The following is a 19286-nucleotide window of genomic DNA, read 5'->3' on the forward strand; positions in this document are numbered from 1 at the left end:
CTATGAATCAACAACAGTATTGACAGCTGATTGTCAATTTTGCAGGTAATCTGCCACATGTGAACGGGTAGATTAATTTTGTGGATTTATTGGTAATTAATGCATATGTGAACGTATTATTAAGCATTATCATTCATAACTGGCAGTACGTCTAGGAGAGAAAACATCGAGAATTATCGATATGTTTGAACAGTGGAGATAACCGACTTGTTTCAGTCGGTTACTATGACCATCACTAACTTTCCTAAATATTTACAAATAAAAGCTTGACCTGGAAAAAAAAAAAAAAATTTGATTGGTGTTTCAGCTCACAAGCTTGGCAAATAAATCCAACATTTCTCAAAGATTAAAAAGACTTTAAACAAGAAACAAAGGGTTTTAAAGTGCTGTTAATTTGATAATAGTAGGAAAGTTCCAAAAATGCCTAAGGTGGTATCTCGCAGTATTGTTTGTTCTGATTCTAAGGATCAGGAAGAATACAACGAAGAAAAGCCATTAAATATCTATTATTGCCTTTGTGGAAAATTGACTCTAATACTCGGTAAATCTAATTTTCTTAAAGTTGCCAATCAATTATATTACATTTTTGTAGATTGCACAATTGATATCTTGCCACTTCGGCCAACGGATGGAGCGCGTGTAATTGACGGCAAGAAACATGCACATAAACTTGCTTTCCAGGAAGGTCAAGGACTTTACATAAAACGTGACAAAGGTTACGAACGGCAATATCGCCTCAATGTAATTATATTCTTAACCAAAACCTTTAATTAAGGGATAAGTATTAGTAAAAAATACACCTGTTTCAGTAGAAAAGAAGGGTTGGCTTTCCTTTATGGCCAATTTTGCTACACGGGAACATGTTGCTGAAGGATCGCCACTTAGTTTAAAAGTTGTTTATTATTTATATCAAAATTCTGCTATCAACGGGATGCCTCATGATGTCACCCCTGCTACTACTTTACTAAAGGGCTTCTATACTCCTGGTCAAGGAGCACAGTAAAATGTTCAACAAGCAATTCCTGCTAGAGTGGTACTGCAGATATTTGGTGACGCCTCAACTAGCTCCCAGGCGAGTCAGGAGACATCTCTTCGACTACACCAACAAGATCTAGGACCAAACACGACTGCAACTCTGCCTGACAGTATATTGACACACACCTTCCTAAACTCCCGACCCCCAATGGCGTTGTCGGGTTTCAACCACCACCGATTGCACACGAATAGATTCAGCTGCCGCGCAACTTTGGCTCAATTACGGTGTGCATATTGTAGCAGGTTAAACTCCTATCTATTCAGAATCTACCCCGACGTACTCAATATGTGTCCGACATGTGATAGTAGTCCGACAAGATAGTAACAACACTATACACTTGCTTTCTTAAATCCACTCACGTAATACCCCTCTCCCTCTGAACTCTGTCGAAACAGCATGTTTCCTGGTTCTAGCGTTAAATGAGTGAGACGATGATGACCGGTGACTACATCGCATTGACAGGATCTAATGAACTGGAAAGAACGAACTTCTATACAGTTTACTTGGTTTGAAACTGAATTCCTTACAGAACATGGAATGGCTTGCAATACAAAATTATGCCGGCGCTGGGCTGTCCCTCAATATTTTCGTGACTGCTCAAATGAGCGGCTCGAGTTATTAGCTTGTGGCATTCAAAAAGTATTTACACAATCGATAGTTAAATTGCCAATTATATTTACCTTTGATTCCGGATTTCCGGCGCATACCAATAGTATTCGGAGCAATTGTTCTGGTGGCTGCGACTCTTTAGCCGGAGAAATGTTTGTGGCCTAATCTGGTAACGTAGAATCGACCGAATCGGCGTGAAAGCTGTTTTTTTTTTTCTTTATTACATTTACATATTTATATTTTTTCCAAAATTATGGTGTTTTGAGTTACGCCAAGATTGGAAATAGCGTACAAAACAGGTTTAATACTATTATTTATTTATGTTTTATCATATTTCTATAGTGTAAATATTGTAACCTGCCTTTGTACTACCGGCATGAAGCTGATTCCGATGTCACATTCATCATTCGAGGGTCGTTAGTCCGCAAGAAGATGGATAATGCGTTAGAATCGGAAGAAGTTACGACCGCAGATTCCTGCATTGAAGGGGTGGGTTTTGGTGCAAGCGAAAAAATTATGGTAACTCGGCACACAAAGCACATGGGAAAATTTAGTTCGGTGACCGTCTCAACCATTGATGAGGAAGAAGATGAAATCGAAGCAGTAAGTAAATATATTTCAAATACAAATTTGGAAAAGTTTCGAAATAATTTAATTTTTTTTACATAGCGTGAAATCGCAGATAGTTACGCAAATAATGCAAAAATTATCGAGAAACAACTACAGCGCAAAGGCGGAAAACTTACGGACATGGCGTCAGTCCGTAAGACAGATGACGTTCCTCCAATAAAGAAAGCGAGAGGAACATTACTTGATATGTAAAATGATTTGTTTAAAAAGAAATTCCGACATCAAAATATCAAATATATTTATATTTATATAACAATATTATATTTCAATCGTGTTTTATTAGATTTCCTATTTCGAATATAGGTAAACTCCATGATTCATGGGTAAACACTTCGACCTTAAAATCTATTGGTCTTTTTACTATTCACAATACTAGTTATTTCAGCCGTTGGGGCATGAAATGCCTGCTGGCGGGAGCAACACATGGCCACATACAGTGTGACAGTCTTTGGGTCTACTTTATACAATTACAGCGCAACTGATTGCTCCGGTGGAAGAATTAGTTTTTGACTTTAAAGATTCTGCCTAACCGCTGTTAGCCGTTATTTAGTCACGATGTCGCAGTGCGTTCGCAATCAGAGCGTATTTCAAGGCCAAAGACTCGAAAGCAACTATGATAATATACTTTTCGTAGAGTTTGTTCACGTTACTGTTGCGGTAGCCCTTGCTCTCCAAGTTGTTTGGGTTTACCGTTAGTTGAATTAGACGAAGACGGTATATGGAATTCCTCGCAAAAAGTTTGCACGATAATCCGTCAGTCCGTTTGCATAGAGCGACTACTCTGGGACTTTCAAAAACTATTGCAAAATATTGAGGAAGGATTTTAGATTTTACCCCTTTAAAATTCAAATCGTGCAAGTGCTCAAGCCTAACGATTACAATTTGCGTAAAAATTTCTGCGAGACAATATTGTAACGATTTCTTATGGTAAACACTATATTTTAGACTGATGAAGCCTATTTTCATTTAAAGTAAACAAAATTGCCGTTATTAGAAACCTAAAGGACAGAACCCACTATTAATACACCAACGATCGCTTCACAGTCCCAAAGTGACAGTTTGGTGTGTATCCTCAGGCAGTGGAATAACACTGTGCAACAAATTCAGGTTAGCAAAAATTAGGTCCATTCTGAGAGTGGCGGGTGAAAATAGAGGCGAAATTAGAAGACCCGTATCGCGCCGCTTTTTTATGTTAGTTTGAATTTTTTTTTAATCGGCCTTCGAAGTTCGAAATCGAAGCCGATTTTCAGTATATTGTTTCATAAGTACCACAAAAATTTTCGAAATCAATTTTTTCAAAAATTGTAATTGTTGTACAGGTCTCTAGCAATAATTTGGCTTTTACAGATTGAAAAAATATCAATTAGTCGACGAGTTATAGCCAAAAAACCATATAAACAATTTTGCTCCGATTTCGAACTTCGAATGCCGATTAAAAAAAAATTCGAACTAACTTAAAAAAACGGTGCGATACGGGTCTTCTAATTTCGCCTCTATTTTCACCCGCCACTCTCAGAATGGACCTAATTTTTGCTAACCTGAATTTGTTCCACAGTGTAATTGAACCATATTTGTTTGAAAGCTGTCAAGAGCAAGCAATTTCTGTGTACGGTGTCTCTAAGCGGCGCATGCTAAAATAATATTTTTTTACCAATAATGAGAGAACATCCTCCCTTCAGTACACACACATGGTTTCAGGAAGATGACCACAAAGAGCATGGCGATACCAGCGAACTTTTATTATTAGTAATCAAATTTTGCCACCGGACACCCTGTGTCTTATGAAAGAAAAACACGTTAACACTTTTTAAATAAATCCATTTATTTTTAAAATGCCAACCTTTATTTTAAATACCGTGTTTGCATATACATACATGTGTTCGATCTGATGTCACAAACTTCCATAAGTAAAACATGATTTAATAATGTTGCAGCGATTCCCATAATCATATATTTATATAATTTTTGGAAATCTCTGATGCACTTCAAGCAAAATTGTGATATACATATATTCTCAATTCTTACAACAAATCTTCAGTTGAAAAGTTTGTTTGGTTTATTATTGTTACTTGAGACCCACTGCAAATTCAATACTCCATTTGTGAAAACGTAAGATTTTTCGAATGTTGGTTACTCGTGCCCTGCGCTTATTATACTCGTATTATATTAGTGGATCAAATCTTCACAATCGCCTGTTTTTGTTCGTTTTTTAATTGCATTCAAAATTCAATGTGGATGGTTATATTCAAATGATAAAATATTTGTTTCTGTGCAAAAAAAAATATGGAAACACGTTGACATACGGCGGTTACAATTTTAGAAAAGAAAACATTGATAATACGTTAAAATGAAACTTTATCTATAATGGAATGAAAATAATCTTATTGGAAACTAAATTTAAAAGGAGCTATTGCGTTCACACAAATATGGTGAATGTGCATTTTTTTCTCTTGTGATATTTTTTGGTTTATAATGAATTAGCAAAGATGTTTTATAATAGGCGCAATATATGTGTCAAGCTTCCATATTTTTTTCACCTTTTATTAATATTTCGCTGTAACAGTTTGGCTGATTTAAGCATTTATAGTAATATAGTAATGTGATTATATTTTTATATCATGCGCAATTTTGATTCATCTTCTTTCATCAGGACATAACTTTTCTGCGACTATATCATCGAGGACAACAGATTCTGTCTCTAGTAAAAATGTTGTTGAAACGCACTTACTGATCCTCATCGCCGAGCTCGTGTTTAATTTTTGAAAAATCGAAGTCTTCGCCCGTACCTCTCTTAAAGATATCCAAAACGTCCAAACATGTTGTCTCGAAGTGCGTAGTAGCATCATACGATTCGGAAATGAATATCTGCGAATCAATGCCATCGTCGATTGGCTCCAAATAATCAGAGATTGTAATGAACTTTTGTGCAATGGGTTCAAGTAAGTCTAAACCTGGTTTTATCTCATTTTCTGGTTGATCAGTTTCTACAGTAGTCGACACCATGCCAACAAACCAGCCCTTGGCTGCTACCTGATGAGTATAGCTGACGAGAGATACATAAATGTCTGATTTACGTGAGACTTGTTTTTGTGGAATGATTATTTGGGTAGACAAGGCGTCCTTGGTGTTCGAAACTGGGTGGTCCAAAATGCATATGCAACGAATTACTTTGCCCTTCTTGCGTACCTATATAAAGACAAGATATAATTAGAAATGTTTCTGGGGTTCGTGAAGTTTAAATCAGGGAGCCTAAAAACCAAATTATTCGATTTTTTTTAAATAATATGAGATAAATATGTCATAAATTGCCCATATTCGCTGATCTCAGCACAAAAGCGATAACATCCCTAGGCCCCTGATCTAAATATGCACTGTGTAATTTTTACCCGATCAGGCACGTAGCTGGGGTCACAATAGACCTGCTTGCATTTAGCGACTTCATCTCCGGAGCGTACACCCACTACTTTGCCACCTTCGCCCAGAAGGATTTCGTCAATGGGTTTATCTAGCATATAAGTCCCGCCATAAATAGCTGATAAACGTGCAAAACCTTGGGGTAATTCTCCGAGGCCATACATGGGGTACAAGTACGGTGACTTTCCATACCGTGCCAAAGAGTCTGAGTAAAGCTTAATACGACGAATGGTATTCGCTGCCGGCTCATTCAAATATTCGTCATCTCGGAAAAGTGCTAACGCATGACCAGTAAAATCTTGTGTATTCTTATCCAAGCCAAATTTGTCGTAGAGAGCTTGCATGTTTGATTTTGTTGGATCGAAGTCTTTCCAAGTCTTTGGATCGTCTTCTTTGAAGTCCTGCACATAAACTAAGAAGTTGCGGAATCGACGTTTTTCAAACATACCTATAATATATAAAATAAAAAATATTATTAAAATTAAAAAAATGAATTAAACATTAATATGAAAATTCTGGGTAAAAATCGAGACTTCAATCAAAGGACTCTTACAATTCCTGGATTTCTAAACATATACAAAAAAAGGGTGACTATAGAAGCCAACGAAAGGGAGCCATATCGCCGTATATCTCTTTTTACCTCGGTCGTGAAAACACCACACCCACCATCCACATGTTTGTTAATACCAAAAACAAAATCTAACAGTCTCTGCCACGTTTACGCCAATATGCCAGTATTTGTACCAGTAAGGCCGCGGAGGACACAATAGTTTTGTTGTTCCAGAATTTAATTACTCAACATCATCTAGATTATATTTCATCAACACGGTTCGAGTCTACACCCCATTACTTCACACCGTAAGGAGTGGACTAAACGAATTCAACTACAAGACACAAATCTATAATTAGTTTAAAACTGATTCATCCTTTATCTGCTGATTATTTTTTATTCTGTTTTTCTTTTCCTAATATTTGAGTAATATTTTATTTTTATTGTTAAGTTACCTTGTATTGTAATATTTAAGAAAATTTGTAAAAATCAGCTTTGAGAAATATTTACGATAAAATCGTTCTTGTAAAATATTCATAGACCAGGTACAAATAAATAAATAAATATACAGACGGAATATTTTTTTAAAAACCTTTGCCAAGTCCTTTTAATTGTAATTGGCAAACAAAGAGAATTTCCAAACAATTTCTAATACGATTTCTCTATCAAAACAAAGTTTAACAAGACTGGCGGGCATACATATTTATTCATGTGTGCTTAAAACTACAGGGGTTCCCATAGGGTGGCGTCCTTTTCCCCTTTTTGTTCAACTTCTATATTTCAAACCACCAGAGGGAGTTTTATTGTAACGGCATAAGTCCATAAATATTTTGGGATTGCTGCTGAAGTTCAATCCTTGGCCGGATAAAAATATGGATCGTTCCTGCAACGTAGAACGGGAATTCCTTTGATTTCTTACGTAGATGACTGCCGATCCCCGACCTTTTGTTGCTTTTTTACTACACTGAGCTCGACCCACACCCCTACAAATTGGCACCTTGTTTATAATGTAGATGAGTGAATTCTTACTGCTGGCCGGCTCTAAACTACTAACCACTTCTTCACACGTCCGCGTAAACCTACCCGTCCAACACACCTGTCCCTTTGATCACTCGTCGATACTGTTCGTTAGTTTCCTTGAATATTGTTTCATTAGGCTTCCGTTTCGCGTTCAAGACAGCCATCATTCACCAGGAAAAGAATTTTACCAGGAAAGAGGGATATCAGCATGGATATCAGGCTTAGCTGGAAGAGGTATGCTGACGCCACTTTGTCCAAAGCAACAAAGACCCTCATGATATGCAAACGTCTAGCAGGAAAATCCTGGGGATGTAGCCCAAGAATCCTGAGATAGATGTACATCATGATAATAAGACCAACGATAACATATGAAGCGGTCGCTTGAGCGATCTACAGCTGCGATGGCGATGATACTTGAGCTGACACCGCTCTATATAGTTCTTTAGCAATCAGCCAAGCATACCCTGTTGAATATTACCAGGAAAGCCTTCGGGCGAGGAAAAGTGCTGTCTATCAGTTAGGACATCTGTCATCTAGAGATAAACTTTGACAGAAATTTCCGGAATGAGTGTATTACCATTCAGAGCGACAGTCAGGCGGCACTCAAGGCTCTATCATCCTGTGAGATTAAATTCTCACTGGTCCTTGAGTGTATAGAAAAACTGAATCTACTAGGAACGCACAATCGCATCCGGCTAATTTGGGTCCTAAGCCACGGGGGTATAATTGGGAACGAAGCAGCGGAAGCATAGGCAAAAGAGAGGCTGCGGCCTCACCATTAATAAGACCCGAGCCCTTCCTTGTTATGGGACAACACATCACTAAGAAGAAGCTTACGACATTCTCACAGGCCATTGCAGACTGCGAAGATGGTTTTCTAAGCAGCAACAGGAGTGTTCTCATTCCCTTGCACATTTTAGAATAGGGCTTTACAGGACACTCGTGATAGACGTAATATTTTTGTTCCAAATATAAGCTTTATTTATGCTATTCAAATCATAAAAATTCTTCGCAAGAATTGCAAAGCTTTTAATACGTGCAATGACGAAGCAACAAAAGACATGCAAGAAAATATTTACAATGTATGCATATTTCCCTGCAACACAGTGTTGGAAAGCAAAATACGACTCTGTGCTAGCTGTTTATTGTTTCTTTTAAGGTTGCTAAAATTCTGCAAACGGGGTACCCTTTTTTATGACTTGGTGGTTTGCCATTGCCTACAGAGTGACGACCGCTATTAGAAAAAACTGTTTTTTCGTTTTGGTATTTTACGGAGACTCGAACTTACGTTCTCCGAATTCCGAATGTAGTCACGCATCAACCCATTCGGCTACGACGACCACCGCGGAAATTAAGTCGATGAATAAAGCTAATTTTGAACAAAAAAAAAACGGTTGTCTTTGTAAAAATTGTCAAAGGTAGAATCAGACGATTAGACACGAAGCAATATGTAGAGGAAGCGTGGATCTGTCAGTGTAAAAAAAATCATGTCTTTCCTTGCATTAAATGGAGGTAGCCACTAATAAACCTTCGCTTTAACAATACCACATAAGAATCAATTCGCCTTTAATACCACTTCGCTGATATTGGTCCAGTAATGATTTAAAACATAGTAAATTTGATGCCGAAAAGAATAATTGAACTGATCAAAAAATCAATCAATAAACTATTTACTTTTCCTAAATGCGTTTAAGCGAGTATCATTGATTTTAAATCAAGTTAATTCATTGAATCGAATCAATCAAATCAATGGATTGCGAAATATCATATATTAACTTAAACTTCTTATATTTAAGTATTTTCGTTTTTCCACATCAAAATGATTAAAAGCAGTTATGCGTTTAAACGAATATATGGCCATTTATTGAAGCGCATGCTTGTATACAATAAACAAAGAAGGTGATTCCGGAAAATCCGCAGGGGAAAATCAAATAATAGCCTTTTTAGCAGAATATATAACATAATTAACAATTTTCCATTTTCTAATTGCACGGTTTGCAAGATTTTCATTTTTTTTCTTAGAGAATGAATGCTACAAAATCCCAGAAATTTAATTACTGGCTAATATTTACTAGAAAAGAGCTCTAACGGAGATATTAGCAGCCATTTTCCTTTTATAATTTTTTATTTATCTATTTTTTACTTATCAATTTGAAATATCCAAAAACATATCCAAGAGAACAGGATGGCGTAAAATGTGTTAGCTATAGTATATCGTTTCTATATTAACACGATAACCCGTTATGCTTACAAAACACGGCTGAAAAATGCATCACTCAAAAGCAATTGGAACCGTAGCTGATTCTGATGAGTTCCAATTGCTTTTAGGGTGGAGAATTTTCGAACATTTGTTTTTCTAGAATTTGTTAGCGAACTGGGAACTTCATATTCTTGTCTTTATGTTATTCGCTAGGTAAATCTACAAATTAGGTGGCACTAGACCAACAAAAGCAATCACATATATAATTTTTTTTTTTCAATTTTGTGTATTGAATGTCAAAATTCCCATAAGGATATTAATAACTGAACAAAGCAGCAAATAAGAACCAGGTCCCTTTTGCAATCAAAACACAAAATACGCTGCTCTAGTCCCACTACCTTGAATGAATTCGCCTTGGTGCTTCGCTCACAGCTCGAATGCCAAAGATAAAAAATTTACTTATGAATCATGACTAACGAAGTAGATGCTTTTGTTAGCCAGGTTATAACTTTGTGCACGGTAAGGGAAAATTACAACATGTAAGGAAAATATATTGTAAGATTGCGACATTATAATTTTAAAATTTTCCTACAAGAAAGTCCATTTTTAATCCATCATTTAGCATCGTAATGAAAACTCAATTTTTTTTAATATGCACCAATGCTTTATGCCACACATTTTTAGTTTGCAGCTCTGATTATATTGTGTAGGTAATATGTGATATTAAGCATGCATTTTCATTTACTTAATGCCAAGTTTTTGTAGATTTTATCGGTTTTAATTTAAAAACGTATTCTACTTGAATTAAAAAAAATGTTATTCCATCGTCATCTCTAATCTTTAAAGCAATTTATGTACCTACCGGTGATTAAGGAAATGTATATTTACTAATATAAGCATTAAATAATATGTTATGGGTGATCGCCGTTTTATCTATCGCTATACCTTAATATCACTTTTTTTGCAAGTCATAACTAGGTCCGACATATTTTCTTCTTCATCAAATGCTGTGCTCTGGTAGAATTAGTTTCACCTAGCGATCCTACTAAAAGAGTTCGCCCCTCCCCCTTCCAAAAAAAAAATATATATATATCGTTATTTTAATGGTCGCCGACAATACGTGTCACGACGAATTGTCAACGACAGTGCATAATGGAAAAAAGAATACGATGACGATTAAAACAATTAATTTGAATTATTTAAGTTTAAAACTTTCTACATTGCTTTATAAATATTTCCACTCACCCATTAAATCTGAGGCTAGGGCCTCTTTTTGATCAACTGGGACCTTGGCAATTTTCCCTCCCTTGTACACATAACTTCCTTCAATGGATTTAAATTCAAGATAGCGGGTCACACCCGTATGGATAAGCAATTTCACCAGTTGACCATTTGCCATAAGGAACTTGGGTATGAGATCAACATTCCAATCCCGACCGCGCCCATACTTTTCACCAGGAGCTTCAACTTCATAGCGTTGAAATAATTCTTCTAGCGGTGTAATCGAAGCGGATTCACCTCCATAGTACTTATTGCGGTCGATATGCAAGACCTTTTTGCCTGACACCGAGAGCATTCCACTTAAAATGCATTCCTTCAAACCGGTACCAAGCACAATTGCATCATATTCTTCATTCATCTTAAAAATAAATACCCTTTTTAATTACAAATATGTAGTATTTTAAATAAATAAATTTTTCTCTAAAACGATTCCAATGCAAAACCGAAGACCACTTTTCGTCACCAGCACTGTCGAGCGTTCAATGAAATTTTCTACTCGTCAACGATTATTCGTAAATGTATTCCAAGTGGGAAAGAGATATCACTATATACATGTAATGACTGGACTCATATTTCGTTTCGTGTTCCAGAGCTGCCAGTCCTTAAATTAAACTTAAATAAAAATAATGCCGCACCTATACTATAGAAAGTCGACGAACTTAAATGGAAAACATAAAAGTTAAACTCGCTAAAATGAATTTCTTAGTGAAACCTTTTTTACCTCTTTTTTATAATGAGAGAATGCTAGCTGATAACGAGAAAATGTAAGTATGTTTTTCGAATGCACACATTATTAATGAGATATATGAATTCAAATTGATAATGGGAACACAAAAAATTACAATAATGAAATGCTCCAGTTCCTCTGAATTGTAGGATACAAAGATATGCCTTTACATTATGCTTTATTTTGCGTCATGTATTCTCAATGTGGTTAACATCATATACTAACCCTATTTTGCATCATATAACAATTTGTGTCGGAAGTGGGATTGTTGAATAAAATCTTACAAAACATTCTCAATGTGGTTAACATCATATACTAACCCTATTTTGCATCATATAACAATTTGTGTCGGAAGTGGGATTGTTGAATAAAATCTTACAAAACATGATCCTACAAATAAAAATGACAAAGTTGAGTGAACTCAAGAAGGAATTGGGTCAGCAAGGCTTGTTAACTTCTGAAAACACACAGAGTTGCAAGCACGTCTACGCGAGGAAATTGAGGCTGCGGGCATCAATGTAGATGAATATTTGTTCCAGATAGAAGCTGAGGCCTTTTGAGAGAAGGCAGAGAATGTGAGGCCATCACCAGAAAATGACATGAATATGATATGGCTGTAATGTCGCAAATGTCGGCGTAAATATCAACGCAGTGGAAACTCAAACTTCATTAGTAAAGGTAGGAAAAGGCACGAGGGTTCGAGAAAAAGACCTTACTTCATAAGAGCTCTAAGAGATTGCTGGAGAAATACGGCTACATAATCCACGTAAAGTTTGGAAGAAGTGTCATTGTGAAACATTGAATAGACACAGGAGATGCAAAGCCAACTCGTCAAGTTGTACGTCGAGTTCCATTAGCAAAGCACGAAGAAGCAAATCAGATAATCCAAGATATGCCTCAAAATGGATTTATTGAACTATCAATAAGCCCGTGAAGCTATAGGTGGTTCTGGTTAAAAACAAAGATAAAAACACCAGATTTTGTATGGATTACAGAAAGCTAAATAAAGTCACGAAAAAGGAGATGCGTTGTGGCATTTTTTTGTGATGGCATTCGGATTATGCAACGCGCCTGAGGGGATTCCTCTAGAAAACGTGTTTAGTATATCTGTTTGACATCATATTTATGGGTAATAATTCAACCTCGTACAAGTTTTTAGCGCATTGCCGCTGTGGGATTACGATTGAATCCGAAAAAGTCGTTTTGTTTAAACCATAAGTCGCATGGCCAGCAGGTTACGGTCTACCAAACAAGAAGGCTTAAACTATTGCTACGGTTTTTGTGCACAACTAAGTGACTGGGTGTGAAGTAGGCTAATATAGGCATAGTACAAAGACGCTCTTTCAGCTTATGGAACGCTTTCTCTTACTCTTTGTCCATACAAAAGCGCAATTCTTCTTGATGAGATTATGGAGACTCAGGCCAACATTTTCGAATCCTGAAACAAAACGATTATTACACTTGCACAGTTCTAGAAAGCTTTGCACTTCATGCATATTTCTTGACGGTAGTCAATCATTTACTGCCTTTATTTTCTCTTCGACTTTGTTGACGTCTTCTATTATCCCCTTATGCCAAAGATACGTAACTTCTCCTCATCACGTGCTCCATTAGACGCCCACAATGAGCTGGTGCGCTGCATAATCCGAATGGCATCATAGGAACCTGCCACAACCTATCTCCTATGCTGAATGCTGCCTTCTCACGATCGGAACCCTCAATTTCCACTTAACAATAACCACTTTTTAAATCAAGCGTTGGAAACCATTTTGCCGGATAAAGGGTCGAGAATGTCATCTATCCACAGCAATGGGTAGCTATCCTTGTTCGTGACTTCATTCAGCTTTCTGTAATTCACACAAAAACTGGTGCTTCTATACTTTTTTCCAACCAGCACAACCTGTGAGCTCCACGGACTTATTGATGGCTCAATTACTCCACTTGCTACATAACTTGGATTATATGATTTCATTTTTCGCACTTTCCGCTATCAACTTGGCGGGAAGTTAACGAATTAACTTTGCGTCTCCTGTGTCTATTCGATGTTTTATCAATGGCAGTTCTGCCAAGCCTTCCACAATTACCGTTGGATATGTAGCCGTATTTCTCTAGCAATATCTTAGCTTTCGTCCTCCCTAGCCTTCTTACTTCATACAAGTCCTTATGAAGTCGGAAGTTTTTTGTTTTGTCTCCTGGAATTCTTCGCTTATCTCTTGTGGTCCGTTGCAATTTACTATGGCTTCTGCAGGCCACCATTTCCTAATCACAGCTCCTTTATCCAGAATAACTGGTGACTTGAAATTATTTAGTAGCCCTATTGGAACCCTCGTGCCTTTTCCCGTCTTTACTAGGGTTATTCACACGATCATATTTGTCGTCTCCTCGGCAGCTTCTATGACCCATACTTCACCTCTTCCACAGTCTCCTTCACATAGGCCCATATGACTGCTTCAGATTTTGGCAGAATCCGTTGATGGTGACGATGAAAACAACCAAATACAAGAAATTATACACACACACAAAGGCTTTCTTACCTCGACGTCTTCCGTATAAAAACGCAAACAAACTGAATTTGGAGGCTTTATTGTAATTTATGCTTTTACAATTTAACTTATGGCACTTCGTTTTGATTAGTTTGATTATCTTAAATCTCACAAATCCCAATACTACCAAGCCATTCACTAAATTTACACAAACATGTAATTTTTCCTACTTTTGTTTGTTTTGTATTGCGAAGGAAGCTGATGTCAGACTTTTCAAAATCGTGTTTTTAATGGCGCCACCTTTAAACTCAATTCGCCTTGCTCATGTGTATAGCAAGATTTCAGGGTGTTTGGATCACAGAATAATAAGGTGAAATAAAGAAGTTGGATGCAAGTGTTTAAACGACGATCACTTCAATGTAAGTGACTCACTTTGGATTTCCCTGAAAATATGATTTTAAATAGATTAAACAGGAGTGCTTATGTCGGTCACGCTCAATTCAATTCTTTAGTAAATTGCCTCTGTGTAAATCAGTCTTAAATGATATACTGCAATTAGACTCAAGGTGGATTTAATAAGGTGACAGCATTCACCCAGCTGAATTTTTCGCCGTAGGTATGGCTTACGTCAAAATGATATGCTTTGTTTGTATGTATTGGTATGTTTACATTCGTATGTTTACATTTGCTTGCTGATTTTGGCATGATGCTTGCACCAAACGCAACAACAAATACATGTAGGGTTTTACTTATATGTGTTTGCCGTCACCTGTAATAAATTCGCCTTGAATTCACTGGTGGAGTCGCTCTGTTAGTGGTAAATTTAGACGAAAAAATTGGTGAGAAACTGGCAAACTCATGATAAACGAATGTGAAAGAAATTGAGATACCCACCCTCATCTATTTATCTATCGTTCTTTGACTGGTTAAGATGTTTTGGTCGTGTGCCTTTTTATTGAGACGAAGTTTAAAAGACGATGAAATTATCTTCAAAACAAGATTCGTGAAATTCAGTAAAATAGAAAAATAAAATTTACATTACCTATTAGTAGATTTTGAAGTGAGAGATTTATTAAAAGTAATTAAAGCTGAATATAGTTTGAAAACAGTTGCTGTTTCGATGTTGATGGTGTGTGTTACGTTTTGCTATATTATATGCGGGAGTGTGTCTTATATATATGTTTATATTGTTGTCATTAAAAAGGGGAGAAATGCAGTGGAATGCAATTTAAGACACAAAAAAGTAACAAGTTCGATTGTTTTACCGCTGAGGCCGTCCATTAGCTAATATAGTGACGTTTGTGTTCAATTAAAATACTAATTAACCCCAGGCAATGCAAAAAATATAATTAACGAAAAATCGTGCGTAAACCAAGAAGTGCAATTATTTAAAGTGAAAAAATGTGTAATTTGATTGAAATTTGAATAATTTTAAGTGAATGTATGTGTATTTTGCTTTCAAATAGGCATACAGAGAAAAAATCATTGGAGTTCAGCTTAATAAAGTTCACATACGCGAACAAAGGTAGAATTAGTGGAGTTCGAACAATTTCATTAATTGCGAACTTTCGATTTTGCTTGCGTTGACAACACGAATACCCGAAAGAACAGACGCTTTGTGTGTGTAAGTGAAAGAAATAATAGAAATAATTTTCCGTAATTTTTAATATAAATTATTTAGTCTGCAAAATATGCACACATTATGGAAGGTTTTATGCTAATGGCCCATACTTTGAAAAAAAAGAGTTGTAAGAAAGATAGAGATAAGGGAGGTCACACGCATTCTAAAAGTGAAAACTCCACCTTCAGAAAATTTATGTTTTAAGTTATTTGATTTCAAAATTTGTAAGATTGGCCAACATTTCTCCTATTTTGGTTATTTCAACAAGAAGTTCTGCCAGATGTCTTAAAAACGAACAATATAAAACACAATTGGATAAAATAAATGAATAAAAATACTAAACGCTATGGTTTATATATGTATATGTATATATATATAATATGCTCGTATATATATATATTTAAACGTTTCGGTTTATGTGTATAAATATATAGGGTCGGGTTTATTATAATATGACATGGACAATTTTAATCAAAGTATATATAATGATTTATTTAATGAAATTTGGTGGAGATGTTAGGAAGTGGTTCAGGAACATCCTTTTTAACTCCCAATATTCCGGAAATATTTGTTTTACCGTTATTTTGCAAAAAGTGCCTTCGGGCACTTCATTATATTTTGGCACATTATAATATGCATTCGAAATATTTCTATGAGAATACATGTAGTGTATAAATATCATCACTTTCCAATTTTAAACAAGGATCACTCTTCATTGGAATTGACAACAGTAGAGTGTTGCCGGATGTAAATAAAAATAAAAATATAAACAAACATTGAGTTTATTCAGTTCAGTACTGACGATGGCGATGGGGGTTATTGTGCATCTTTACTACGCGCGTAGGACGTTTTAATTTTAGGTTTAATGGTTATGGATGGCGTAGCCGGAGTTAAGTGTTATTTTTTTTGAAAGGCAGCCGAGGGCATTTATGAAGCCTATCGAAGCAATACAATACACCTATAAACCGCGCTTTTTGCTTTTTAATTACTTTACTACTTTTTATGATATCTTTTATATCATTCCTTTCAGGTTTCGATGAGTTATATAAGTGTATAACATAATCCAGACAATCGCACGGTTTTTATTCCGAATTTTCTCCTGCCACGCTTTTTTCCATAAAAAACAATGGTTAAATTTTCAAAAGCAATGTTTATGTTTCTCAATTTCAAACTGAAACAAAAAATACTACAGATTTGGAAACATCCTTCCAGTGAACGTCTCTGTATATGAACTTCGTTCTTATGTGAGGTGTCTGGCAACGCCAACTTTTCGCTAAATTACTAAACTTCGACAATAAATTTCTTAAAAACTATAAGCCCCCGGAGTGTGCGCTTTTCAGCCTTAAGATGGGGCTACACACCACTATCCCCCGTTACATGCTATTTTTCAAAAAGGGTAGCATTATACTAAATATTTTTTCGGTTAATGTTGGAGTAGTGGTAGTGGTGGCAGTAGTACCATTCCTGCGAGCTTTTATGTCGAAAGTGATGTAGTATAAATCATTATGTATCACTCCGTTTTGGGCAAGGCCAAGTTTGTTGCGATGTCGAGGATTATGTATAATGCATGGGCGTTCTCGGTGTGTTGTTACTAAGCCTCAAGAGATTCGCGTAGTTATCCAAAACGGAGTTTGAGGAAAAGATTACTTTGGATACTAGCGTAGCGTTTATTTGATTTATTTTATCCGGCTAGGTATCCTTCTGATTAACCGTTCGCTTGTTTTGTGAGAAATATTACGAATTTTACAATGAAACTCACAGGTGATGTTGATTTAGTGCTTATTTTGCTAAAACGAGCACGAACACTAATCAGTTAATAATAATTTTTAAGTTATTTGTTTGTAAAATTTGTCTTCTACCTTTACCAAATTTTGATATAAAAAGTGCACTTATCACATTTATTTTAATCATTATTACAACTGTCTAACATAGACACACGTTTCTAACACTTTTTATTGATATATAAATTGCATTTTTAAGTTGAAAACTCCAAATATGCCAGCCAAATTAACAATAACTAAAAAGCATCGCTTAAATAAAACATATAAAGGGTGATTTTTTAGCTATTATCTTTTTAAACAGGTGGCTTAAACATCTGTCGCACGTTTCGTGTTTTGTTTCACTGTAGAACATCTTCAGTTTGGTCTAAAATTTAACCATGAATCGTCTTACAAACGAACCACGCTTGCAAATCATTGAATTTTATTATAAAAATGCGTGTTCCGTTAAGAAAGTTGAAGATCCACTTTTTTATCGAAAAATTGTGTTCAGCAACGAAGCTCATTTTTGGATCAATGGGTACGTAAATAAGCAGAATTGTCGATTTTGGAGTGAAGATCAGCCAGAAGAATTGCAAGAGCTACCAATGTAACCAGAAAAGGTCACAGTTTGGTGCGGTTTATGGGCTGTAGGTATCATTGGGCTGTACTTCTCCAAAGATGCTGCGAATCATAACGTAACTGTGAATGGTGAGCGCTACCGTGAAATGATATCCAACGTTTTTTTTTGTCCAAAATGCAAGAGCTTGACTTGCATGACATGTGGTTTCAGCAAGACGGTGCCATATGCCACACAGCACGCGTAACAATGGACTTGTTGAGAGGCGAGTTCGGTGAACATTTTATTTCACGTTCGGGACCTGTCAATTGGCCCCCAGATCGTGCGATATAAAGCCTTTAGACTATTTTTTGTGGGGCTATGTTCAAGCTCATGTCTATTCAGACAATCCTGCTTCAATTAACGCATTGGAAGACAACAATAAAGCATTTATATGTGAGATAACGGCCGAAACATTGGAAAGAGTATGCCAAAATTGGACTAAGCGGATGGACCATTTGAAGCGCAGTCGCGGTCCACATTTGCATGAAATAATCTTCAAACATTAAATTATATGGACTGTATTATGGATTTAAATACAAATGTCATGCATTTTTCTGAATTTTACGTGTGTTTTTTGAAAAACTTTCCTATAGCTCTTAAAAAATCATCCTTTATATATGTATATATACTAGGCCGGGTCGATTTGTGGGGAGGGAAAAAAATCACTCATTGCTCTGTGAAAATCATATTCTAGGGATCAAAATAAGAAACTTTGCCGAAGGAACTATACCTCTAAAACGAATTCTGATGTCCCCCAATTTGGGTCGAACTTTTTAGTTTCTTTTCTCATGTAAAGGCCAAAAATGGTGATATTTTCAAATGATTGTATGGGGAACCCCCCGGGGGAGTTCCAGGGGGTGTGCCACTGGCATGGGTGGATCGGCCGTCCAAAGTTAGTGGGGGTCGCTCATACATTTGGACTCGATTGGAGCACTCTAAATGGGTCAAAGTGGGATTTTTCGTTCGACCCAAATTGGGAGGGGGCATCAGAATTCGTTTTAGAGGTATGGTTCCTTCGGCAAAGTTTCTTATTTTGGTCCCTAGAATACGATTTTCACAGAGCAATGAGCGATTTTTAAATCGACCCACCCTAATATATACATATCAAATATTAATAATATAGTGAAAATTTGCAATAAAAAATCGCGCAACCTTTTTAACTAAAACATAGTATATATAAACAAGTAAATCAAATATTAATAATATAGTGAAAATTTGGAATTAATAATCGCGCGATTTTTTATTCCAAATTTTAGCCTGCGGCGCTTTTTTTTAAATAAAACATATACATACATATATACGTATATATATATATATATATATATATATAAGTAAA

General features: G+C 36.0%; 3 protein-coding genes across 6 annotated transcripts in view; 2 read left to right on the top strand and 1 right to left on the bottom strand.

Moving 5' to 3' along the window:
- The first annotated feature begins 206 nt into the window (after nucleotides 1-206).
- LOC128862948 (STING ER exit protein) lies at nucleotides 207-2538 on the top strand. The gene is made up of 4 exons (XM_054101795.1): nucleotides 207-541; nucleotides 593-741; nucleotides 1988-2248; nucleotides 2315-2538. The coding sequence occupies exons 1-4, from the start codon at nucleotides 421-423 to the stop codon at nucleotides 2465-2467; spliced, it is 684 nt and encodes a 227-aa protein (XP_053957770.1). The 5' UTR covers nucleotides 207-420; the 3' UTR covers nucleotides 2468-2538.
- Nucleotides 2539-4072: 1534 nt separating this feature from the next.
- Nucleotides 4073-11232, bottom strand: LOC128863545 (rab GDP dissociation inhibitor alpha). The gene is made up of 3 exons (XM_054102760.1): nucleotides 10705-11232; nucleotides 5662-6137; nucleotides 4073-5461 (listed from the first exon to the last, which is right to left on the bottom strand). Exons 1-3 carry the CDS (start codon nucleotides 11096-11098, stop codon nucleotides 5000-5002), a joined length of 1332 nt encoding a protein of 443 aa, XP_053958735.1. The 5' UTR covers nucleotides 11099-11232; the 3' UTR covers nucleotides 4073-4999.
- A 3627-nt stretch (nucleotides 11233-14859) lies between these two features.
- Nucleotides 14860-19286, top strand: part of LOC128864911 (phospholipid-transporting ATPase VB) — a 77973-nt gene continuing 73546 nt past the window's right edge. For 2 of the 4 annotated variants that reach the window (XM_054104677.1, XM_054104676.1), the window contains exon 1: nucleotides 14860-15574. The gene's annotated coding sequence lies outside the window, so the exon portion shown is untranslated. The remainder of the gene's footprint in view (nucleotides 15575-19286) is intronic. The other 2 variants (XM_054104674.1, XM_054104675.1) reach the window with 2 other exon arrangements.

The sequence above is a fragment of the Anastrepha ludens genome, chromosome 5 (genome assembly GCF_028408465.1).
Source record: "Anastrepha ludens isolate Willacy chromosome 5, idAnaLude1.1, whole genome shotgun sequence".
NCBI classification, from domain to species: Eukaryota; Metazoa; Arthropoda; class Insecta; order Diptera; family Tephritidae; genus Anastrepha; species Anastrepha ludens.